We start from the raw sequence: 25,727 nt of genomic DNA on the forward strand, positions 1-25,727 counted from the left end.
CCAGGCTTCACGCGACCCTGTGTAGGATAAGCGGTACAGAAAATAGATGGATGGATGGAGGGACAACTGTTTATAGCCACTATAACAAGACCTAACTTGGTCTCGCAGATGTTCCAGAACATTGCGTTCATGTTCGTGGATCGCCGGCAGTCGTTCGATGGTTACAATTAACTAGCTAACGCAGTGACCCATACTGCTGATATAGGTAGCTAGGTTATGTGATTAGCAGATTCATAAACAAATCAGCATGCACGTGCGGTGGTGACACTGAAGGTGTTCCATCCCCAACATATTCCTCTTCAGTTAAAACGTTTATTGATCACGGAATAGTTCCCTGTTGACCGTTTGCATATATTTGTTAGTTAAAGGTTGTCTTTTAATAAAAGCCTTGCTTAACAGAAATCACACACACGCACACGCGCGCGTCCTCGCAGTCTTCGTTCCTTCCCTTCATTCACCTTAAGAATATATGCAAATATGCAAATCATATGCAAATAACCGAGCCGTCATACATTCGCCCTCCTTCCCCGTGTGCGTGTCTCGCGTTCCCTTAACCGTGGAATTTTTTAGCTCGTGCCCGCTGCACATAAAAAAAAGGGAAAAAACGAAGAAGGAGCAGCAGCAGAAGAAGAAACACGAAGAGAGGGAGAGGGCGGTGGAGCAAAGAGGGAAGAAAAGGGGGTGGGGAGGAGGAGGAAGGCGCACGCACGCGCGCATCAGTGTGTGTGTGTGTATGAGTGTTCCTGTGTGTATATGTGTGTATGTACAGTCAGTCCGATTTTTCTGCTGGAGAAGAGAAAAGGAAAAGGGATTTAAAAAACAAACAAACAAACAAACAACAGAGAAAGATATGCATGATTTCGCAAAGCGTTCATGATGGGGAGCTCGTGCGTGCACGCGACGCATGCGTGTGTCCGCGCTTGCGTGCGGTAGGAGGAGAGAAAGACGCGGGGAAAGAAAAGAGAGAAGGAAGGAGGGATTCGGCATCGCAGCGCGAGCCTAGGTAAAGGAGAAGAGGGGAGAAAATGGATGGATACTCCTCCTCCTCCTCCTCTCCTTCTGCTCTTTGTGTGCGTGCGTGCGTGTGTATGTGCGCGCGCGTCTGGCTGCCAATGTGTATGTCCTGTGTTTCCACTCTAGCTCGCGGAAGAATGCCTGCTTGTGTGTATGTGTGTATGTGTGTGTGTGTGTGTTCTATTCGCCATGCTTGTGCGACTCCAGCTAGCTTCTGCGCTGTGGAGAAAAGATGGCAAAAGGGGGCATGCGATTCGTGCTGCACGCGCACACACACGCGCATGTGCGCTGCATTATTGTGTGAGATCCAGAGGTGGCCTGCGTACAGCGGCAGCGCGCGACCAGTTAAGCTTCACTGCAGAGCTGCAGAATGCATACAAAAGAACACACGCGCGCGCGTGTGTGTCACAGACAGACCTCTGTCTATGTGTGTGTGTGTGTGTATGCATATAGACTGAGCTATGCTTTTATTTTCTCTCTCTCTCTGTGTGTGTGTGTGTGTGTGTGTGTGAGAGAGAGAGTGTGTGTTTGTGGACAGCTATGCTTTTATGTGTATGTGTGTGAGTGTTTGTGTGTGTGTGTGTGTGGTTGCATGTTACATACAGGCCTGCCACTCTATGTGTGTGTGTGTGTGTGTGTGTGTGTATGCATATACTGACCTATATTATTTATACTTGTCTATATGTATTTGTTTATGTATATGTGCATGCATATGTGTGTGTGTGTGTGTGTGTGGACTGAACTTATGCTTGTCTACATGTGTGTGTAGTATAAATGGTATTGTATTTGTTTAAGAGATAGTGTGTGTTTGTGTTATAGACAGCCCCCCCTGTATGTGTGCGTGTGTTTGTGTTTGTTTGTGTATATGTGTATGAGCTGTTGATCATGTTTGCCCATGTGTCAATACATGAGTGTGTGTTTGCGCCCGTTCCACACAGACGTGCGCGTGTGTTCGTGTAGTTGTCAAAACCGCACATATGAAAATGAGCCAAGAGGAATTCTGTTTAACGAGTTACACATGCTGCAGTGAGTAATATTTGACCGTAAACATATTGGGACATAACGTTTTATTTGGACGTATGTCCACGTCTGCAGCCAAGTCTTCCTGGCAGAAGTTTTCCTGCTAAAATATCCAGGTTCTTAACAGAATTCTCCATGTCATCAATCTTCACAAGAGGCCCTGAACCACCAGTCGCAAAACCGCCCTAAAGCCTCACTGATCCACCACCATATTTTCAGTGGATTTGGGGGCTTTTTTCTTCTAAAGTCTTTTTTTTCTTAAAATGCCGACAGTGTTCACGGCCTAAAAGGTTTTGGGGTCGTCTCACCGCAACACATGATTCCAACTGTAGCTCACATTTTGTGGGTTGTTCTCATGGCCTCTTATGTAAAACTTGTCACAGAGGTGGCGTTATTTGAATTGGATATTTTGATACTCTTCAGAGGTGTCAATCATCATACCATTCTTCTTCACAATTGTTTAAGGTGAAATTGGCCATAATTGGGTATTTTAAACACTTGAGAGGTGCCAATAATTTTGGTATTGACTATATGTGTGTCTGTGTAAGTGGGTATACATGTTTGTAAATGTGTGTAAACATACTGCTGTTCAGTTTTACACTGCTGGCTTGCGTTTGTGTGTGTGTGTGTGAGAGAGCTGTCACTGCTGGGGTCTTAAGATTTAATTATCATGCGGGCTGTGTTCTATATATAGTATCATACTCTATAAATAGTGTGTGTGTGTGTGTGTGCATGCTTATGAATGAATCTCAAGGCCTCAATATATCTTTGCCTCTCTCTTTCCTGTTTACTTACATACAAGCACATTTTGAAAGGAGTCTCCAGTGTCAGCACCTTGTAACAGTCAGAGTTAAGGTTTTCAAAGTTTCCAAGATGGAGGGCTTTGCGATTTCTTGATAAGATGACAAATTGCAAAAAATAATAATTTTTGTCTTCAATAGCGAAGAAAATAGAGGCTGGGGCAGGAACTACCGTATATAGCTGCTGTAACGTAACTGATAACAGGAACTAACTTGTTTGGACGTTCCACAACGTTGAATATTACTAAAAATGGATGAAATGTCATTCTTTAATAATAATAAAAGAAATTATAATCATTGGCAAGTTGTTGGGGTATAAAAGATTTTACGAGAACAGCTTGTCCCTAAGGGGTTTATTTATATGTTATGCAAGGTCGTTATATGTTATATGTTAAGCGTCCTTTAAATGTTTCCAAAAGGAAACAACAAAACACCCAACAGGAAGCCAGAGTTGTGTAATGTAGAAATTCACACCAGTGGCCCTGATTATGTTAGAATTTCCATAGTGCTAGAGAAAAATTGATTGTCCAATAGACTGTATGTTTACTGGACGTGAGGAGGCGCTGTAAGCCAAAGATACACTATATGGCCGAACGTTTGTGGACACCTGATCATCACACCCATATATGGGCCTTCCTGAATCTGTTGCCCCAAAGTTATAAGCACACAATTGTACAGCTGGTTAGCTGACAGAAACTGAGAGAGACAAAAGAGCTCTGTTGTTTAAGATGTTCAACACTCTTAGTCCTTATGTGTTGTGTCTGTATGTGTGTGTGTGTGTGTGTGTGTGTGTGTGTGTGTGTGTGTGTGTTTTTACAGTATTTAATCCACTGAGTGCTGTGTATTGTGTGTTAATCGCCCAATGGAAGAAATGGAGCGATGAAAACCAGAACTCACAAAGAGCCGGTGAGTTCAGAGAAAATAATGCTGCATTCAGAAATGTTGTTTTCACCGTGTTTATGCGAAGTTTCCACGTGAACATTCCTCTCGTTTTGAAAACCTTTTATTTACAGCTGAATGACACCAAATCTGATGGAATCAGTTGGATTAGCAGTTGATGCTAACCTGTTTGTTCTACCTGTTTGTTCATCTATCTATCCATCTATCTATCTATCCACACATGCATTTTTCATCTATCCATCCATCCATCTACCTGTTTGTTCATCCTTCCACGCATCCATCTGTCTGTTTGTCCATCCACCCATCCATCCAATCACCCACCTACCTGTTTGGCTGTCTATTCTGGTAGACAGTTCTTGATGTTGAATTGATATTTCTTGATAATACCTATCTATCTACTTCTCTCTCTCTCTGTCTCTCTCTCTCACTTGATGACATTCTATTTTCTTCTCAGATGCCCGTACGTAGTGGGCGAAGGCGGGGTGGCAGTGAGGAGCGGAGGGGGAGACGTCCACATCCTAGCCCATCTCGAGCAGAACGAAATGAACGCCAAACAGTAAAACATTCTCACGCTATTCCTTTTTCGTACTATTTCTCCATCGCTCTGTTGTTTCTATCTTCGTTTTCCCATCACAACCTGTTCATCTGTCATTCTCAACAGCTCTTTTCTACAGTAAAAACAAATACGATGAAACAAATAGGAAATGCATCTAGTTACAAAAGTGAGGAATTTAAGTCTGAATACGACGACGGGTCCTAGGAATTTAAGGGTTAATGCATTCATAAAGGGTTAATAAAGGTTAATGTTAATGCTAGCTAAGCTAACAAGTAAGTTGTGATCAAATTTATCCTAAGCATCTTTCATACCTATGAATCATCAAAATCAGTGCGTGCCCTGTGCACCACCATTTTGCTTTCATCCTTGATGATCCTGCGCTGTATACCATTGTCTCTTGCTTTGTCATCTTCTGTTCTTCTCTCTTAAGTTATATTTGTTTTCTTTTTTTTCTTTTCTTGTCTATTCTTGTCCAGCCTCATTAATTTTTCACATATATCAGACTCGTATTACACAAAGAGAAAGTGTTTTGGATTTAAAGTAAATAAGTGAAGAACATTTGGCTGTAAAATATCATTTGGCATGTTCAGCAGAGAGCTGCAGGAGAAGAGCTTGGTTGCTTTAACAGACGACCACAAGGACAGGATTCATCCGAAAGTGATGTAGAGCGGACTATTCCTCCCCCGAAGAGACAGAAGGTCCAGGTACCATTACCCACTTATCTGTTTTCTAAAGCTTACAGTTTGTTTATTAAAGATGGGAAATTGACAGCAATTGATTATGACAATGCAGTAAATGCAGCTGAGGACCAAACAATAAAAAACATTTGATCACTTTGACTGTCTGTCTAAATATCTATGTATGTATTTTGATTTTCTTTTTTTTTTACTACAAGGACTCTTTGTCCAGTGCCCCAACATCAACCCATTCAACTGGCACAACAACTTCAGCACCGCATCCAACTTCATGCAACACCCAGTCACGGGAAAGCGACAACGAAGATGGCCAGTCACAAGGCAGTCGCAGCTCTGCTGGAGGAAGCTTAGCTAATAGCAGCAGTAGTATTAGCAGTGGACGGGATATCGATCAGGACAATCGATCCTCTTCACCGAGCCTCTCTGGCTCCCCATTGGCCAGTTTGGACTCTGAATCAGACTCACCAGATTCACCAAAGCAAGCCGGGAAGGTGAAAGAAGGAGTGGTGCCTAAACAGGGAGGAACAGGAAGGGGCAATGACGGTGGTAGCGGAGAATGTCGGGACAATGAGGGGGGGAAGGAAGCAGATTTATCAGTATCAGTACTGAAGTCACCATCATCTCTTTGTCCTTTGAGTGAGAGCAGCAGTGCCAGAAAATCCTACTTTACAGTTGACCCCAAAATAGCACCCAAGATGGAGCTCTCCGGTGTTGTGGGTGATGAGGCATTACATGGCGGCAGCCGCTGCAATGTCAACCCCAAAACGGCCTCTCAGTGTGGAGGAAAGATGGTGGTTGGTGGAGCAGAGTATCCCCATGGAAATCCCAGTGTTAGTCATGCCTCCTCCACTGCTCTTCCACCTCCACCTGCTCTGAAGCCTCTAGAGGCAGGCCAAAGTGCACCTTCTGATGTTAAAATGGAGAAAGTTGAGAAATGCGACAAGGCTCCACCCTCTCTGCTTCCACAGGCCACCTCCTTACCCCAACAGGCCCCTCCTCCTCGCCACACTCATCACTACAGCCCTACTACATGGTCAGGCAGTGCTGTTTCCACTTGCCCTGGAAACTGGGGATATACACGTTACCCAGGTGTCCACCATGCACCTGTGCAACAGCAACAATTGCCCTCTGTCTACAACCCCCCCTCTTCCGCCCGCCACTCATCCCACCCCCCCTACCTGCCCCACCCACACCCACCCCACCCACACAGAGAGTACTTGCCCAGGTACAGCAGTCCAGCTGAGCGGGACAGGGCTGCACGGGACATTGCAATTAAGGACGGCACTGGTGGTTCTGGTGCACATAACAGTGCTAACATGGGAAGTGACTTTGTGACTCCCGTTCCTGGACAGAACCGAGAATTTGGAGCACCAGGCCGAGATGGACCATCGGGGGGTCGAGAATTCCGACCGGGATTCCGGGAAAGGGATGCACTGAGAGACTTCTCTTTGCAGAATCAGAACCAGCAGCATGTAGCACAGAGCCGGGACTTTGGACCTGGTGGGTCAAGTGGGGCAGGAGGTGCAGGTGGGTGTCACCCAAGAGATAAGGAGGGAAGATGGGGAGAGTTTGCAGGCCAGATAAGGGACGTAGGTGGCAACAGCAATGCAAGTAATGTCAACCAAGTAAATGTTAGCACTTCAAGCTCCAGTTTACCATCTAGTTCTCCACAAAACAGTTCTGCCACCCCAAACAAAGACTTTCAGTCTACAGTGGAGCAGGCGGGGCAAGGGCATCAAGGACATCAAGTCCCTGCTACTGGGTCAGATCCTCCCCCCACTGCACACTTCCTAAGGGAATACCCTCCACCAGAGACCAAGGAATACCCTCCAGCAGGGGCTCAACCTTCATCTGCCCCTCATCCTGGTCCTTCCAGAGAATACCCAAGTCCCACTAGACTTGCTTCAAATATGGGTCGGGATTTTGCTGGAGGGCCTGCTGTTCCCCACCCACACTATCTGGTCCAGCCAGGCCTGACAGTCCAATCTAGGGAGAGAGAAAGAGAGAGGGAGAGGGAACGAGAAAGAGAGAACAGTGCTCCGTCTTCCATTTATCACAATCGTAATCACCCACCATCTCTTTCTCCTTCCTCATCTTCTTCCTCACATGGACACCAGCTTCCTGCCTCATATCCCCCAGCTTCCCACAGCCAGCAGCCTCTTCCACCATCCACACTTCCACCTAGTCAAACTCGTCCAGGGCAGTACCCCTCATCCAATCAGAGTCCACCCACTACTCTGTCTCCACTTCCTAGTCCATCAACAAATCAAATGGGAGGATTTCCCCCATTTTCATCAACTTCTGCACCTTCTGCATCAGGTGCAGTCACTTCCTGTCTGTCTGGGTGCCGACCGGCTCCTTATCATGGCCCTTTAAATAGTCATGCTCCTTTTGCTGGTGCTTACCATGGCAATAGTAACCATAGCAGCACTGTAGCTACCAGCAATCCAAATAGCAACAATAATGTTAACAGTCACATGCATTCGCCTACGCCCTCCAAAATCCAACCACATCTCTGCAACCCTGTTGCTCCACCCAGTAATGCTCCCACTGGTGCAGACAGCCAATCTGAATCATCATCTTGTCCTTTGCCACCACCTGTCATAAAGGAGGAGCCAATAGAAGAGAGGGAGGAAACTGACAGTCCACCAACTGTGCTCAGAAGCCCCTCGCCTGAGCCAAAGGCTATCGATATTCCAATTCATGCCAGCCAATCTGCTCGGTAAGACAGACCTTTGTATTTGATAATTTTCCATAAGCCCCAGAAACTTTATCAATGCGCAACTACATACCACACAGGATAAATGGATGTGCATATACTATGACATCATTTAAAAGCCCTTCTCTCTGATAGACAATGGGAAGATACAATTTTGCTAGCGTCAGTAGTTTACAGATACTTGTAAGAAGTACTTTACAGTACTGTAATATTGATAATGATGACAATAAAAGCGATCATTTAGAGAAAATCATTGCCTTTTTAGGTTTCACAGGGTTCTAGATCGTGGCAATGGGAATTCCTGTGCTCGCACCGATGTCCTGTTCATCCCTCTGGACGGGTCTAAACTCTGGAAAAAGAGGAACGAGGCAATTGAACGAGCCAGGCGAGAGGTGGAACAGAGAGCTCGGGACCTGAGAGAGAAGGAGAGAGAGCGAGAGAGGGAGAGAGAGCGGGAGCGAGAAAGAGAGAGAGACCTGGAGAGGCACCTACAGGTGAGGACCAGGAAGTGGCTGAAATGTTTAGGATCAGCAGAGGGAACGGACACTTGATTTAATCATCGGCACAAATATGCCATATATATATATATATATATATATATATATATATATATATATATATATATAATAGGTTTTTCCTGTAAAACCTTGTCACTTACATCATCTGCAAACTTTGCAGCACAAGCAAAAGCAACCAGTACATTATATAAGACAATGAAAACACTAATATGCTTTGAACAGATTCCTAATTCACTCCCCTTCAAAACCTAATGGAGGGTGTCCTCCCCACCCTCCTTCCTCAATCTATACCTATGAATTAATCCAATTAAATTTGAACTCATGATATATACAAATGGTAGGAGTTAGTTACAGTGGTCTTGGTAACACTTATAAACCAAGGCTAAGTGAAGAGAGGAAGATTATCCTTATGTTTAAAGATATTTATTACTCTTTTTTACATTTCTCAGCAGAAGGAAAGTAACCCTGCAGCAGTTCCCCGTCAGGGCTCTTCTCTCTTCTTCTCTCCTTCCTCCTCTCTTCTCCTGGATCCTTCCTCATCCTCCTCACCCTGTGTAAACCCCTCCCACCACCCTGCCCACCACCCCGCCCACACAATTCACCCATCCCATGCCCACTCTCTACACCCTTCCCTCTCCCATTCCATCCCTCACTCCCTTCTTCTACCGTCTGTTGGAGGTCTCGGTCCATATCTTGGGCCTGATACACCAGCATTGAGGACACTGAGCGAATATGCCCGTCCCCATGCAATGTCACCACTTGGCACAGCCAATCGGGCTCCACCCCATTTTCACCCCCACCCCCATCCACATTCACACTCTCATGTCCACCCCTCCCTCTTCCTGCCCCAATTCCAAAACCCTGCCCTTGCTCATCCACATCACCTTCCTGCTGATGCTGCCACAGCCGCAGCCATCCTTGGATTTCTTTATGGAACCGGCTTGGAAGGAGGCCACGGCCACCCTGGGCCGGGGCCGGTGGCAGGGCCTGGCCCGGGTGGAATGGCAGGGCTAGGGGCCGGCCTTGGAGGTATGGGGTTTCCACACTCTGTGACAGCTCACAGGGAGCGAGTAAAGACCGGGTTTGACTTTAAAAGTGAGTTTGACTCACATACACACTCTCATTCGCACTCCTTACTGTTAGGAGGCGGGGCTGGTGGTGGAGCTCCAACCAGTGAGGTTGCCCTTTATGGGACTCCTCCACCTCCGGCTCCACCTCCTCAAGCCCTTGCTACAGTTGCAAGAAATCCGAGTGCTGTCCCTCAGCCTTTGTCAACCCCGCCTACTTCTTCTTTATTACCACCTTCCCTACCTAGTCATGCCCCTCCCACTGTAAACCCTATAGGTCCTGCCCCTCCCCCTCCTCCTCCTGCACCTCCCCCTCCTCCTCCTGCACCCACGGCTTCTTCTCTCCATCACCCCTCCTCTCACTCCTCCCACCCTACCCAGCCCCCAGCCCCTGAAGGTTACTCCGCCCCGAGCCGGACTCCACCTAGTACCGAGAGAGCAAGGAGCGTGGAGAGAGAGCGGGAGAAGGAGAGAGAGAGAGCACTGCCGGGTGGAGACAGGGAAAGAGGAACCCCAGCAACCCCAGTCGGGGGTGGAACTTCAGGAGGAGGTGGGGCATCAGGAGGAGGCGGAGCAGGAGAGTCTCTGGGGCGACTGCAAATGCTAAATGTGACTCCACATCATCACCAGCACTCACACATTCACTCTCACCTGCATCTACATCAGCAAGATACAGGTAAATCATTACACACTCCTGTGTCTCTTGTACATACTTAGAATTAATTGAAAACGTTTGAAATCAACAGGCTATAGTCGTAATAACTGAGTGTGTACTGTTTATGCTAACAACATTCTCTGCAAAGTGGGAAAATGGCTAGTGTTAGCTTTTCTAACCAGTGTGTGAGCGAATTCAGAGTTTCACTTTTTAAAGAGATTCAGTTCCTTTCGAAAGGTTGAATACATGTTAAATGGCTAATACCTGTAGTATGTCGAAACATAACCTCTCTTCTTTCAAACCTGCATCTATTAGCATTTTAGCTTACAAACTGGCACTATTCTCAGAATAGTGCCAGTTTGTAAGCTAACAAGCTAATAGAATCGTGCCAGTTTGTAAGCTAAAATGCTAATAGATGCAGGTTTGTTAAAACCTGAAAAAAGGAGTAAAAAATCGTTTCTTTCAGATCGAATTACCACAGCTCACATATAAACACTAATGTCAGCTAGATTATAACTTAGCTAGCATTACAGTTGCTGCTTGTAAGTCAAGTTAATCATTCAAAGGTGCTAATGTGAAAAATATCGTAGCCTTTACTATGGACGAAACCAAAACCCAGTTTTATTTTACACAAATGATCATAAAAATAGCATTCAGCAACGGTGTTAGCTAGCAGGCTAGCTGAAAACGTTGATCTAAAACATTAAAAACAAGAAAATATTAATAACTATTTATAAAAAATCTATATTATTCATTTTAAATTAGCTGTAAATGTTTCATTGTTTTTTCATACTGTAGAAAATATTAAGAACTAATAAAAGAATCACGAAATCCACCAGTTACGTATTTTAAATGTATTTTATAGGAAAGAAGGTGAGATTCCGGCACGGTTTTATTTATTTATTTCCCTATATATATTTTACAGCGCCTAGCAGCGTGCACCCGCTCATTGATCCGTTAGCGACGGGAGCTCCGTTACCACGGCTACCGTATCCAGGATCCATCATCACACACCCGCTCACAGAGAGCGATGTACTGCGACAGCAACTCTTCGGTAACACACAGCGCTGACACACACCTCTTGTAACACACAGCTCTTACAAAACTAAAAAAGGATTTCCTTTTAATTACTGAATATTAGAAGTTCGAGTTAGAAATATCCCGCAATAGCGCGCGCGTGTGTGTGTGTGTATGTAATAAGGCGTGAGTATTTTGAACTATTAGTGTGTAAATGAGCTGCTAAAAAGCTGACCCATTTGCAAATGTGTGTGTGTGTGTGTGTGTGTGTGTAGGCGCTCCGTTCCGTGATTTACCCCCCCACTCCTCCATGCATCATCAGAACACAGAGCTACAGATCCAGAGACTTGCACTGGAGCAGCAGTGGATCCATCACCACCATCACTCTCTCACACAGGAAGAGTATTACAGGTACTACACATACACACACACACACACACACACCAACCAATAGATACAGGAACATCATTAATGTTGCCCTCTGTTTGATCTTCATTGCAGCCACCTGAAAAAGGAAAGCGACAAAACGCTGTGAGTGCCGAACCGAGCGACGGAGAAACACGGGAAAGTGCAAATATACAAATGAAGGACGTGACGGGAGTGATCACAAACTCTTGACACGCAACACTAACACAACAACACCACAGCGGTCCGACAGTCTGAGTGCGCACTACTGACGCATCATTTATCAAACACTAATGTTACTCCAACATGACAGTACTGCCAGTTCTGATTGGCTGAGAATGACTACACACGATAATGCGTATACCAAAGCTATGTAAAATACTAGTTTTTGATTGTAGGTGACCATCATGTTATGTAAACATCATCATGGGTGATTTTAGGTGGACAAAGGGGCCACAATTCGGCTGTGTCCAAGAGATATGGTCAGGCCCATAAGTATTTGGATAGCGACAGAATTTTTGTCGTCTTGCCTCTGTACACCACTGCAATGGACTTGAAATGAAGCCTTCGAGATGTGAAGACGTGAAGTATAGTCTTTCAGCTTTAATTCAAGGGGTTTAACAAAAATATCGCATTAACCGTTATTACAGGCTCAAAAGTAATCGGACAGCTGACTGATGTTTCATTGCCAGGAATGGCCTGTTTCCTCGTTATTTCAGGACAAATTAAGGATATACAAGGTCTGGAGTTGATTCTGCTAGGAGTTGGAACTCTCCAATTACGTTTTCGCCTGTGAAAATGGAGGGACTCTGCCAAAATTGACTATAATTCCTAATCGTTTACTGCGATAGTTTTGTTAAACCCCTTGAATTAAAGCTGAAAGTCTACACTTCACATCTTGATTGCTTCATTTCTGATCCATTTCGGTGGTGTACAGAGGCACAATTACGAACATCGCGCCACTGTCCAAATACTTATGGACCTGTCTGTACGTCAGTTTTTTGTGAAGCAAGTGTTTTTCGAGTTAAGACTTAAAGTACATGCTTAAGCCTGAAAAAAAGAAAGCAGACTAATAAAGTGGATCACATTTTGAGGGTGAAATATTCTGTCAATTACAACACAGTGACAATTCAAAAAAAGTACATTTTAGACCTGTACCATATACCAATATACAAATGATCAGTCAAATAAACACTTAATATAAATATTAGCTTAATATACTGCGCTGACATGGATATCTCTTGCAATTTGGTCCAAATTTAACAGTTTTAAGTTCCACATTATTTGGCTCTGAGCCTGTTAACCAACTAATAATATGGAAATAGGCCAAACAAGAAAATCCTTTCTGTATCTCATATTTTTAATATTTAATATGTAAGAAACTCGACAGAACGTGCTGTTACAGGAAAACAATCGATAACGGTTTAAATTTTTTTATTCGAAATTTCTTTTATTTCTCTTATGGATGCCCACAGCAATTTACCAGCAATTATAATCGATTATTATATTGAAGAACACGTCGTACTTTGTATCCGCTTATAGTTAATACATTAGTTTTTAATATGGAACGTCCAAGCACTGTAGTTCCAGTTATCGCTTACATTCTAGTAGCTATAACTAATCGTTCAATCGTTTTCCCCTGAAGTTAATATTAAAAATATATAAATAAACAAAATTCAGCCAAAATCGTCTGTCCTAAAGACTTTCATGTGGTGGAAAACCTACAGTGATTGTTAAATAAACATCTTAGAGAAAACGTCACCAAAACTGTATACATTTTTTGTTTGTTAAATAACTTTTAATCCGTTTCGAATTTAGACGTAGAGCGTCATCCTAACTAATCCCCATCGGGAATTCATCAAAATTACCTTCAAATCGCACTCCGTATATTTTCTACACAAAATATGAATTTCAGGGTGAAATATGATCATATGTTGGGCTTCACACTTCCAACAAAATGCACTCAAATATAATCACAGATCACTGAGAGATACCCGGGTCTTTGGAAAACCGACATCAAATTTGAACAGATTTCCTTGTAATGAAAAAGAGAAAAAAAAGGAAACATGTTTGCTAGAAAAGCACTCATAATGAACGTCTAATCGTGCGCTAAGTCTGCATTACTCAAAGGAGTTAGCTATTCAGGTTTGTGTATAATCCCTAACTAGCTACGATAGTAAGCTAGGTTGATTATTTAAAGAAGTCTTCAGCTCGGAAGACTAACACACATAGAACTAGAACACATTTCTGGTTAAAGACGTCTTTGACTAGCCTGCTAGCGTACAGGGAGATTTTTAAATGCGTTACGGACTCAAACGGTGAGATTTCTATTGACATTTTAAAATGTATATTCCAAATCGAATAGAATGCATTGTATTGTATCAAGTTGAATGAAATCATTACACTGATGTTAACACCTTTAAAATATTGGTGTGTATCAGATGGGGGCACTCCCCCCCCAATCCCCCCCAAAGAATGCAGCACTGTAGTGGGAACTTCAGTAGTGCGCACTCTGTCGCCTATCAAGGACTTTAATAGGGACAAATGTTTGATAACTGATGTAATAGACAGTCATGTAAGTGCACTCAGACGTTTGAGAGCCAACGACTAAATCAGACTTTCTTTTTTTTTTTTGTCTTTGCATGTAGCTATAAATAAACAAATAAATATACAAAAAAAAAAAAAAGCCCTAATATTTGAATTTTTGGGCTAATACTAAAAAAAATGTACTTTTTTTTCTAGTGACTCGCTCCAAGGGAGGGAGGCAGGGAGCGAGTGAGTGTGTACTTGAGTGTGCATGTGTACCTACACTCCGCTCTCATACACCCTTTCTTTGTAGTATTGCTCTTAATTATTATTATGATTAATATCAATGTTGTCAATGTTTGTTAATAATTATGTAATTATATAAACATATTATTTTGTGTTTTACATATTTTTTTACATTTTCATGGTACCGTTTATTTTTTATTTTTATTTTTATTTTGATTTAGAATTTTACTCGTGGGGGAAAAAAAATCACAAGATTCCAACTGAAAGGGAAAAAAGAAATCTGGAAATAAAACTTTTTTTTTCCTAAAGCTGTGTTTAATTAGTAGCTTTTCTTTCTTTCTTTTTTTTTTCTAAATGTGGGTTTATAATCTTTATGCAATATGTGGTAAAAAGTAAAGTCTGAAGTAAGGCTGTAAGTTTTCATTCTGGAGAAAAGCCTTCAGGACTTTCTGGTTTTTCAGTAACATGGCAAGCTGCATCATTTGTGCATTAACTTCGAGAGCGGAATATAAACCCAGACGTTCATATCAAAATAACTGATCAAGAACAGGAAGTAACTTTAAGCAGACGTTCCATAACGTTAAACATAACTATAAACGGATAAAAATTTATGACGTATCATTCTTTAATTAATTTAAACAAAAAACATTGCTATGGTATAAGAGAAATAAAACACTTTGGTGCTTTGGGGTGGTAACAGTAACTTTAATCTGCTGCATACATAGTAGCAGACTACGCCACTACATATTTGATTATTTTCCAATCACAGCACACCCTCAAGTGATTTATTCTGCACTTAAAGGACAGATAAAGTCTAGCTGTATACCCAAAACCACACTCTATTACTCTATTGTCATGTTGAAGCCTAGTGGAAATAATTTTTTATTTAAAAGTTTGCATCAAAGGTAGTGGACTGAATTTCTTATATTAAATATTTTATAGCTAATTTACCTGTGATAACAGAAACATAAACATATTATTGGTAGTTACCAGCTACGACCACTAGGTGTCAACAAAACTGCATTTTGCGTCATAAATGCTGGTTTAAAAGTACTGGAATGACAAAGTAGTAAAAATATTAAAGTATATAAAATTTAAACAGCAAATATTAAGATATAGAATGATAATTAATTATTAATAATTGATCAATAATTATTAAAGTAACTAAGACAAAAAAAACGGTTTTATTGCCACTTCTTGTCATTAAAAAAAACGCTGACAGAAATTGCGTTTTTTTTTTAAATGTTTTTTTCACTCAAAGCTAAAAAGAATCAAGTAATTATGGGAAAAGTGGACAAAAATGAAGCGACGTGACATAATTCTGAGGACTTTAACAAACATTTGTACACAGTGCTACTGTAGTATTAGAAGTAAACACGGTACAAAGTACGCCGTTTCACCCACTACATAAGTTCCCATGACGACGCTCCTCCTACTTTTCCACCTGCAGGCGCTTCATTTTCCACAACCCCGCCCCATTTCCTCCGGCCCCGCCCCTCCCTGCACGAGTGCTTGCGCTCACCATGGCTACATCTACAACCGCGAACGAGTGCCACTCAGGATTATCCGATAGCGACAGGTGGCGTGTTATTTTAACGCCCTATTTAGTTTAGCGCGGAAGTATGTGGTTTTGGACGCGGCCCAAGTCAGACCGGCGGGGCTTGAACTGCAGAGACGAGCAGGATATCACTCACATAAACAAGTCGGCGTGTCAGACGGGTACAGGTACAGGTACAGGTACGTCCTGGGTTTATTGTGTGTGTTTTTTTCCCCTCAGGGAAGTTTATTGAAAACATTTATTATACTAAATTTACTTCCACTGCCGAAGCGAAGGTGAATAAACTCAACTCGTCTGTTTTGTTATGTTTATCAGGCTACACACTGATAAACACTCAACAGGTGACAGCTTAAAGGTGTCATTTTGTGTCTTTTAACTTCGTTAATCAAGAATAATTCAATTAAAAGCTCTAATTATTAGTATAATAGCGCGACTATGACGATAATAGACCTTTTTATGTTATTTTTTTTGTTTTGAGCTTTTGAGTATTTGTACTAATCAAACGAACGGCAACATTCGATTCATTTGAACGGATCGTGTCAACGAGTCGATTCACCTAAATGACTCGTATAATAGGCATTCCGATTCGTTTAAGGGATTCGGTTCTTTCAAGATGCAAACTGCGTGTGAAATCTAAACGGGGCTTTCAGAGCTTTCCTGTCTCTTTAGTGTTCAGGACAGCAGTATGACATTTCTATGGCTATTCTCATTTTTAATGCTATAGTTTGTCAAAGAGAAATAAAATATTAATAATTTAAGTGGAAAAACAATCCACTTCGGTTTCGTCTTGAGCCACACCGCAGCACCCGTCCTTGATTATTTTCCTTGAAGTGCACACCATCAAGTGTTTCGTTCCTTATGTAATGGACTCAACTTTTCAGATGTTAACTTTCCACTGCTGATTCAGGACCACTCGAATGCAAGTCACATTTTGCACTGGGTTTGTTTGCCACACAAAGCGTGATGTTCAAAGTTAAAAGATTGTGCACAAACCCAGAAAAAGCTTCAGCTAGCGCACAAGCCTTAATTGCACGTTATAGCATTATAGAAAACATCAAATCCGATGCATAACATCCACAAATGTAAAATGATTCAAATGAATCATTTGCGTATGAATTATGATTCGTTACAGATTCATTGAAATTTTTTTTAAAAAAAGTGTTCATTCCTCCACATCCAACATCTTGACTCCCAGCGTTTTCACACTGTTTTATATATGTATTTTATTTAAACTCTTATTTCAACACGCTGTCCTAGATGGCTTCCCATTCACTATTCATGCTCACTACATGGGGTGTAGCATGGTGGCTCTGCAGGCCCTCACTAGCGTCGTTTTGGCAAAAAAAAAATGCTTTGATAAGATGTATGTTCTGCGATTAAATGTAAGGTCTTAAACATTTGTGTGCGGATGAATATTTACAATGCAATATTGTACCGTTTGTATGGTATTCGTGCGATTGATTTGGACCAGCTTGACCTCAAAGCTCTGATGTTGAGTCCATCATTTTTAAAAGTCTCTTAACTGAAATAATTACTATGGGAACAGTCCTGTGTGTAACACTACTAAAAAAAAAAAAACAATTAATTTTTTTTATTATTAGGCTTAAATTATGTACAAGTGGATACAAATCCCACTTGCCAATAATTATGTCTCACTTTATATAAATTATTTATTTATTTTTTAATCTGTTTATAGTTACGCTTAATGTTGCGGTGCATTCGGGGAAACAAGTTGTTTCCTGTTATCACGAACACTGTCTCACCAGCACCACCTTGAAATGAATAGGACCTCTTCGAATGAATCAGCGCCTTCTGACCAATCAGAACGGAGAATTCAGGTGTAAAAACAGCTGTTAATGAAATATTTTTTGTTGTGCAAGTCCTAAAAGCCAGCGGCGTCACCAGTTCCACTGCAGGCTTTATTGTTCTCGCAGGTGTGTCAGTATCAGTGCCGTGCTGAGACTATTACATCATCCTGTTTTGCTTTGCAAACCTTTCCCTCCGACACATCTACAGCAAACAACCTTCACACACATCCAAAGAAACAGTTCTCTCTCTCTCTCTCTCTCTCTCTCTCTCTCTCTCTCTCTCTCTCTCTCTCTCACATACACACTCGCACACCCTGTAGGAGACTCCATTAACCGCGACGTGAACTCATTAGCTTTGATTTTTGTCTTTAATCTGTCAGTGTGCCAGGAAGTCTTTCTCTTTTTTTTTTTTTTTTTCTTTTTCCCTCCTGTCTGTAATCAGCACTGGATTAAAAACAAAACTGAAGGTGTGACTGTTTTTCCTTTTCTTTTTTTCTTTCTTTGCTCTTGTTCTGATTTTCCCTCCAGGTGAAAGAGCTATGTTTAGAAGCGTGCAAACTCCGGCTGAACTTTGCAGCAAAGATGAAATGCCTTGTTACGCAGGTTTTCGTAATATTTAATGAATGTGAATAAATATAATTTCTTATGAAGATCCTTCGAAGACGTGGAACGGGTGTTGTTTATTTATTTGAGTGCTTTAAAATGAATCGCATGAGAAATAATTTTTCTGGACTTTGTGGTTTGGCTTTTACTCTGTATGTAGCACGTGTATGAGCAAGGATTAACTATTGTGTTCTCTCTCTCTCTCTCTCTCTCTCTCTCTCTCTCTCTGTGTGTGTAGAGTGATGCAGGTGGATCGTCGTTGGACGGAGGTTTTTAATGGCTCTGTGCGTGAGACCGTACGCAGAGGAGAGGAGACGTCGAATCCCATGAAGAGTTCGTACCTGTCTGTCGCTCCCTCCGCACCACGATCCCAGCCGCTGGCGATCAGGAACAGCTACAGGTTATTACTTCCAAGTGCAATTTCTGTCCTTCCGTTTTATTATCCCGTTCTACGCTAATACGTTTGATCCCAGTAGGGATCGTAATGCACACCTTCACAAAAATCAATCCATCAGCACAGATTGTTCATAAACACGCTTTTTGTTTTTGTTTTACAGCTCCAGAGGAGAATTCAGACCTTCATCGATGCCGTCCATTCCCAACCCGTTCCCTGAGCTGTGCAGTCCGTCGCACTCTCCGGTCCGGGTCGGCTCGCTGGTGGGATGCGCCACGCTGACCGACGAAGACACGCACGTAAGCACGGCCTCGGTTTTGACCTCGCGCTGCTTTTCAATAACGCGCGTTAATCTTCCTTATTATTGTAGGCGATTAATTCGCTAGCTAATTCTCACAGCTCAATAGTAAAAGGATTAGCGTTTTTTGTTTGGACATTGGACCGATTTAAAAAAAAGAATCAGATTAACTCTGCAATAATCCTCACCGGAGCCCACTAATAACTTGCGAGTCGTTGTTATTAACTCAGAGTTGACTTTGGACTCCATTTTGAGTATTGAGTATGATGACGTTAATGGAAAGGGCAGAGAGGAGTGGTATAGTGACCAGTGGTAATAAATAAAAGCTGGTAGGTTTAGCCAATGGGTGTAGCTATTAGAGGTTCCTAATAAATAAATAATCTGCATACGTTATTTCCAGTGTAATGTAAGAAAGTCTGATTTATAAAAAAAAAAATTCCATTTGGATTTATGAAGTCATTTATGAAATGATGAAGGAGGGGATTAATAATGAATGCACTTCATGTCTTTAGTATCAGATGACGGTTGCATAAGCGTCTCGCTGGTTGACCTGCTCGGAAGAATAAACGTAATCCTTAAAGAAATCAAACGTTCCTGAAGGACAGTTAATCACTGGTTGGTGTTTCATGGCAGTACTCCAAGAAACAGGCAGGGCGTTCTGGGCAACACGATCGGGAAGGGAGCGGGATGTTCTGTTTGTGTGTATTGTGCCTACACTCTTAATTGTAAATATCACATGACGCTCCACAAAAGAGTAATAATAAAAATAAATAAAAAACCTGGCATGTAGCCATTGATACGCTGAAGTTTATTTAGGTCTCTTGTGTCAGCGCTTTGTAACAGTCAAAAGCCTTCGGTCCTGAGAAAGCGGAACGTCCTCAGTAACGTTATTTTTGCCATTTCTTTTGATTCCAAGTCACTAAGTAAGAGAACGTTACAACTTTTCCCAGTGAACATGTTGGTGTTTAATAATAAAGCTCTACCTAAATCTGAGCGGGAGTAGTGACCGTAAACACGCACATGACCTGTAGCTAGTAACGCAGGCTAGCTAACGTTTGTTTTTAAGTACATACACACACACTAGAAGCATCAATACGTAAACAGTGTTAAAAAAAAATGTTGATATGCTTAAAAGATTTCGATACATGAAGAAGCCAGCGCCAAAAAAACCCCAAAACAACTGAACAAAACATGCTTTCTCGTGAACACATGGAGACTGGAATGTTCCGCACTTCTTTCATGATGATAAAAGCAGACGTTTTGGCTGATAATCAAAGAGCATTTTGACTCGTCGTGGTTAGAGATCAAAACGTCGCCGTGTTGTGATTTGTGGTTATAAGCTCATTCCACTACAAAGTAGCTGAAGTCGGGAAAGTGACGTGTGTGTGTGTGTGTGTGTGTGTGTGTGTGTGTGTGTGTGTGTCAGTCATGCATATTTGTTTTGTCTGCTTGTCCCCGTGTGTCCCCTGTGAACCTGCTGACGGACTGTGTTTGACTGTTCAGTGGTACTGGTTCGTCAGGTTTGTGGTTGACGAGTTCAGTCCCTCTTTCTCTTTCTCTGTCTTTTTTCTTTCCTGTTTTTTCTTTCTTTTTTTCCCCTCAATAAACACAGCAAACTGCATTTTTCTAACCACATGTATAGTGTATATAATACTGTCTATAACAATCCAGCTATTTTAAACAAAAAAAACAAAAAAAAAAACATGTATGCACTCTTTTCTTTTCTTCATTGTTATTCTTCGTTAGTGTGTCTTTAGTAAACGCCTTTTGCACACTCCGAAGCTTATTTTAATTTTCCTAGAAGTATTTTTATTATGCTCAGCGCTGCAGTAATGGAAAGTTATCCAAATCGGAATTGATGCTACAAGACTATGTAACCTAGAATATGAGTTTCGTAACCGGCGGCATGTCCACGCCGAGTAATCGTTCCAGCGGAAGACTCAAAACCATCCGGTCTGTGACCAGTTCAATAACCGTTTCTTTTCTTGCTGGTATTTGAATAATCCCTGCACTGAAAGACAGTAAATCTCTCTCTCTCTCTCTCTCTCTCTCTCTCTCTCTCTCTCTCTCTCTCTCTCTCTCTAATTCCTTTCTTCTTTTGTGCCTTTGTCACTTGTACATCTTCTTGCGCAACTTCTTACCAGGAAGTAAGGTGTTTTCTTTTTTTTTTTTTGTGCATCTCTTATCATTTGTCATTTTATGAGTCAAAGTGACAGTTCAGTGGGAGTCGTGATTCATGCCAAGTGTTCTTAAAGAATGTGTGTGTTTTTTGTGTGTGTGCGTAGGTGGTAAGGGTGTTCGGCGAGGACACGCACAGCCGCTCGGTGGTCGTGTCGTCCGCGGCAACAGCGCGCGACGTGTGCCACATTTTGGTCGAGTCGACTCACTGTACGGACGAAGAGAACTGGGCTCTCCTCGAGCAGCACCCTTCACTAGGGCTTGGTAAGACACCAGCGTGTAGGGCGCTCGGAACAGATCTAGTCCTGTCGTCCATGTTCCTATATCTACCGCACGCGCGGTGCGTCTCGATGTCACACGGCTTCCTCATTCGGGGCGTTGATGTCTTGTTTGTGGTTTTGTCGTTTCAAGAGCGCTGCCTCGAAGACCACGAAGTGGTGTCGAAGGCGCAGTCCTCCTGGCCACCAGACGGCGACACCAAGCTGCTCTTCCGCAAAAACTACGCCAAGTACGAGTTCTTCAGAAAGCCAGCGGTACGACCCGGCGCTGTTGTTGTTGGAATCATGTTTGAAATAATTTGCTGCAATAATAATCATCGCTTAAAGCATTCGTAGTTTCAGTGAACGCACTTGTTTTCTTTTAGCAATATTTCCCGGAGAACATGATTTCCGACTGCACCGACGTCAAGACGGGAATGACTCCATCGCAGCTTGTGCAGGTATTATGCGTGAAATATAAACATCTTTAAGTCTCGCACCCAAGCTCTGTTCCGTTTCTTGGTCCGTTTTGATGCGTCCGTTGTTGTTTTGTAGAGTATGCTGAAGTGCGGCTCGTGTCCAGAGATTCAGGGCTACCTGCATGTACGCGAAGCAGGAAAGAAGTCTTGGAAGAAAATGTACTTCATTTTGCGACGATCTGGACTTTACTGCTCCACCAAGGGCTCATCTAAGGTCTGAGCAATCTCTCTCTCTCTCTCTCTCTCTCTCTCTCTCTCTCTCTCTCTCGTCTATTTATCTGTACACTTGAACACATGTATGTAATGTTGTTTTGATTGCTATTAATAGGTAATCTGTGACTTAAGACAAATGGTGTGTCAAGTAGTAGTGGTGTGTGTGTGTGTGTGTGTGTGTGTGTGTAGGAGCCTCGACACCTTCAATGTGTAGCTGATCTCGAGGATGTCAGCGTGTATACCGTCAGCAACAGTCGGAAACTCTACAGCTCACCTAAAGGGCACACTTTCTGCATGAAGGTAGCAACACTGATCGCTTTCACCTGGTGGAATTCCCAGTTCTGATTGCTGTTGATTTAAAAAAAAATAATTAAAAAAAATCCTCTAACACAGTTTTAATACTGTTGCTTTTTATTTCTGTGTGTGTTTGTTTTTTTTTCGTACCGTCTCGCTGATTTGACGTGTCATTGTTGTGCGTTTCAGACTAGCAGAGGCAGATTTCACTCTCAGGAGCTTAAACTGTTGTGTGCGGACAGTGAACAGAGTAAAACCTGCTGGGTTACGGCCTTCAGACTGTTTAAGGTGCGCACACACACACACTCGCGCACACGGAAACCCTATACATTACTTGACTTCTGGTTTAAATTTAAAACTGCATTTCAGCGCCCCCTACTGGTAAACTCTTATTTATTTATTTATTTATTTTTGTCATGTTAGTGCTGCTGTATTTAGTACTGTCTTGTTTTCTGTGCTGTATTCATCAGCCAGGCCTAATAATGATGTCATACACAAATGTTTAATGTTGAAACTTGGTCATTCAATATATATTTTAAAAATAAAAAGCTTTTGTTGCTACAACAATACTAATTTCCTAAAAACTGCTGGAGTAACACTACTGTATAACACTAACGGGCTAATAAAGCACGACAGCTTGTAGAACCTTCTAGAAAGCAAGAAATTTATCATGTTGTACATGAGTGTGCTATATATAGTTGCGAACCTGTGTGCTTTACAGTATGGGAAGCAGCTTCAGTGTAATTACTTGCTGGCACAGGCGAATCCTAACCTACAGATCCCCCCACGAAATAACACCAAGGTCTGTGTCCACACACACACACACACACACACTATTCTCATGCAAACTAGTTCTATAGGCTTATATTATGCCTCATATTTTTTTGTGTTCCCTCCACATTTCACGGATCACGTCTCCTCTTCCACTCGTCTGATTTGAATTGCTCTGGTCATTTGTCGTTCTCAGCGCGCAGACGGAGAGGAGTCGATGGTAGCTATGGATTTCTCGGGGAAGAGCGGCGGCCGAGTGATCCTCAACCCGCGAGAGGCTGAGAGCGCCGAGCAGGAGGAGGGATATAACTGGAGGGTGTGTGTGATACGGTTTAGCTAAATAGGACCATGTCTATACCTTTCTTAAATCTGAATTGCTGAATGCTGAAAATCTGTCTTAAAGAATCGTTCCTGATTGTAGTTCTACTTCGATTAGTATGTTTTCAGGTATTGGAGATGAAACAGTATGATTTATGTTTCATGGTTTTGTGCACTTGAAGTCTAATACATGCTGTCGTTACACTTGTTTGGTTAAGAAAGGTGCTAGAATATCCGTAAGTCAGTCAGCAAAGACGCAACCGGCATCCACAGTTCGAGCCGCATCGCTTCTTCATTCCAAACGAGTTCTGGCAGTGTGCTGCACCTCGCAGACCTTTTGATGATGTCATCATTTCTAGAATAATGTTTACAGTGTAACTCTTACACGGCTGCTTATCATCTTGTACTGTCACACCCCAAGCATGCTGTATGCGCAAACACAGTTTGAAGTGTGTGTGTGTGTGTGTGTGTGTGTGTGTGTGTGTTTCAGAAAAGAGAGGCGCTGCGCTACAGCCTACCAAACCATGGGTCACGACCTCCACGTGAGTATATTTTATGGGCTTGTGAGCCAGTGGAGCTTATTTTAAACGGTTTTTATTAGTAACTCATTGTTCGGATTCGGCCTCAAATGAATTCCGCTAGAAATGGAGCCCTGATTAACATGATACCTAGATGATGCCAAATATTGACAATTCCACAAGAAACTATATACAGCAGATTATTGCTACAGAAACCTGAGGCTTTCTTATTAGCACTTTGAAGAAGAACACATTAAAATCTGTGTGTGGCGTGTCCGTCCCCCCCCGTTCATTGTGTAGCTGTGCACCAGACTCAGCCCTGGTTCCATGGCGGTGTTTCCCGGTCTGACGCCCAACAGCTGCTGGAGGAGCAGGGTCAGGCGGATGGGTAAGGCCTCTGACCTTTGACCCCTTCCATGCACAGCAGTGGTGTTTTATTTCTGTCTTTATTTATTTATGTATTTTATTTATTTATTAATTAATTTTTTCCCAGATTTAATGCAATAATTCACACAACACTACTGCAGTGCACTGTATTATAATATCTGTAAGTATGATGCATTCCTCCAGAGTCTAACTGTCCGTCTGACTCTCTGTGTAGGCTGTTTTTGATTCGGGACAGTCAGCTGCACACTCAGTGTTTTGTCTTGTCGCTGTGTCATCAGCGGAAGATCAAACACTACCTGCTCATTCCTGTGAGTCGTCTGTGTGTGTGTGTGTGTGTGTGTGTGTGTGTGTGTGTGTGTGTGTGTGTGTGAGAAAGCGTTATAAAATTCTCGCTCTACTATTTTTATTTATTTATTTATTTATTTATTTTTAATGATCCTATAACTTCTCTGCATTGCTCCAAGTTTTGAAAAGACCAGATTGCGTTCAACTGTAAAGATCCTGAAGCCTGTGGCCAGAAAAGTGTACAAAAGTGAACTCTAGAAATGGAAATTTTTATCCATTTAAGGGTCATTTTGATCCGTTTTACCCAAAACCAAAATCAAACAAGTTCATATGAACAAATGGGAATAACGTACCATGTCGAAATACGCTTTTCGTAAACAGTATCTCGATCTCCGGACTTTCAGTTGTGTGCCAGAAAAGTGGGAGAGAATTTTACATTTTTTTTTCTCTTTTTGGATTCCTGGCTGTGGATTAGCTCTGTCACTGCCTTCTGTGATTCACTCACTCTGTCTGTCTGTGTGTCTAGTGCGAGGAGGGCGGCAGGCAGTACTACACGATGGACGATGGCGTCACTCTGTTCATTGACCTACTGCAGCTAGTGGAGTTTCACCAGATTAACCGTGGCATCCTGCCTGTATGCCTCAAACACCCATGCATACGCATCGCTCTCTGACCCCTAAGTCTGCACTCTACGCGCACTAACAATACACACCAAGACCACCGTGTCCACACCGTTCCAACTGAAATACGATTCAAACCGGACGAGTAATCCTACAGAAACTCGTACATCATTTCTGCCCCTGCTGTTCACGCTTCAGTCACTTGGTGATGCTGGAGTTCACGGCATTGGGGGATTATATCTGATGATCTGATAGATGAAGAATTTTGCACAGTGAATTTTTTTTTTTGTCAGAGAAGCGTTTTTATTTTTCTTGCAGGTTAATATTTATGAATGATGTATTACGAGTGCAGGTTCATACGACTTGTTTATGTTGTACATTTTGTGCACTTCTTGTTTGATGGCTGTAAATTGCAGGCGTGTATTTAAATCAGTCTTTATGATTTCTGTTATGTTGTTGAATAAACTCTTCTGTATACTCTGCCACGGTGTGCGTGTTCATCTGAAATCGTCCCGCTGAAATGATCGCGCAAGACGGCCTGGCTTAAAGGAAAATGTTCAAGCATGAACACCGTTTTAAAGCTGTCCGGTTGGGACAGGTAACAGACT

General features: G+C 42.4%; 2 protein-coding genes across 5 annotated transcripts; both read left to right on the forward strand.

Annotated features, from left to right (window-relative positions):
* Window positions 1-708: 708 nt before the first annotated feature.
* Window positions 709-13,532, forward strand: atn1 (atrophin 1). Of its 3 annotated transcripts, none has more exons than XM_053617626.1 (10): window positions 709-1,003; window positions 3,654-3,740; window positions 4,189-4,290; window positions 4,881-4,994; window positions 5,186-7,707; window positions 7,970-8,198; window positions 8,672-9,965; window positions 10,870-10,998; window positions 11,237-11,372; window positions 11,463-13,532. In XM_053617626.1, the coding sequence occupies exons 2-10, from the start codon at window positions 3,714-3,716 to the stop codon at window positions 11,494-11,496; spliced, it is 4,587 nt and encodes a 1,528-aa protein (XP_053473601.1). In that variant the 5' UTR covers window positions 709-1,003; window positions 3,654-3,713; the 3' UTR covers window positions 11,497-13,532. The 3 variants fall into 3 exon arrangements, with proteins under 3 accessions (XP_053473601.1, XP_053473690.1, XP_053473776.1); XM_053617715.1 differs by having other exon boundaries at window positions 8,675-9,965; XM_053617801.1 differs by having other exon boundaries at window positions 4,884-4,994.
* Window positions 13,533-15,646: 2,114 nt separating this feature from the next.
* grb7 (growth factor receptor bound protein 7) lies at window positions 15,647-25,601 on the forward strand. Of its 2 annotated transcripts, none has more exons than XM_053618007.1 (15): window positions 15,647-15,879; window positions 18,344-18,507; window positions 18,665-18,800; window positions 21,085-21,241; window positions 21,389-21,510; window positions 21,621-21,695; window positions 21,790-21,927; window positions 22,116-22,226; window positions 22,410-22,508; window positions 22,942-23,022; window positions 23,188-23,307; window positions 23,800-23,851; window positions 24,128-24,215; window positions 24,429-24,522; window positions 25,026-25,601. In XM_053618007.1, exons 2-15 carry the CDS (start codon window positions 18,350-18,352, stop codon window positions 25,170-25,172), a joined length of 1,578 nt encoding a protein of 525 aa, XP_053473982.1. In that variant the 5' UTR covers window positions 15,647-15,879; window positions 18,344-18,349; the 3' UTR covers window positions 25,173-25,601. The 2 variants fall into 2 exon arrangements, with proteins under 2 accessions (XP_053473982.1, XP_053473901.1); XM_053617926.1 differs by having other exon boundaries at window positions 15,647-15,875; window positions 18,346-18,507.
* Window positions 25,602-25,727: the final 126 nt, after the last annotated feature.

Source organism: Ictalurus furcatus, chromosome 1 (assembly GCF_023375685.1).
Source record: "Ictalurus furcatus strain D&B chromosome 1, Billie_1.0, whole genome shotgun sequence".
Lineage (NCBI taxonomy): Eukaryota > Metazoa > Chordata > Actinopteri > Siluriformes > Ictaluridae > Ictalurus > Ictalurus furcatus.

What these genes read in the sequence shown, in the direction of transcription:
- atn1 (XM_053617626.1), top strand. Translation starts at nt 3,714, where the DNA reads ATGAAAACCAGAACTCACAAAGAGCCG. An exon ending in AACGAAATGAACGCCAAACA is followed by an intron (nt 4,291 to 4,880) that starts GTAAAACATTCT and finishes TGGCATGTTCAG; the next exon opens with CAGAGAGCTGCAGGAGAAGA. An exon ending in ACCTGGAGAGGCACCTACAG is followed by an intron (nt 8,199 to 8,671) that starts GTGAGGACCAGG and finishes TACATTTCTCAG; the next exon opens with CAGAAGGAAAGTAACCCTGC.
- grb7 (XM_053618007.1), top strand. Translation starts at nt 18,350, where the DNA reads ATGCAGGTGGATCGTCGTTGGACGGAGGTTTTTAATGGCTCTGTGCGT. An exon ending in GCACCCTTCACTAGGGCTTG is followed by an intron (nt 21,242 to 21,388) that starts GTAAGACACCAG and finishes TGTCGTTTCAAG; the next exon opens with AGCGCTGCCTCGAAGACCAC. An exon ending in AGTTCTTCAGAAAGCCAGCG is followed by an intron (nt 21,511 to 21,620) that starts GTACGACCCGGC and finishes GTTTTCTTTTAG; the next exon opens with CAATATTTCCCGGAGAACAT.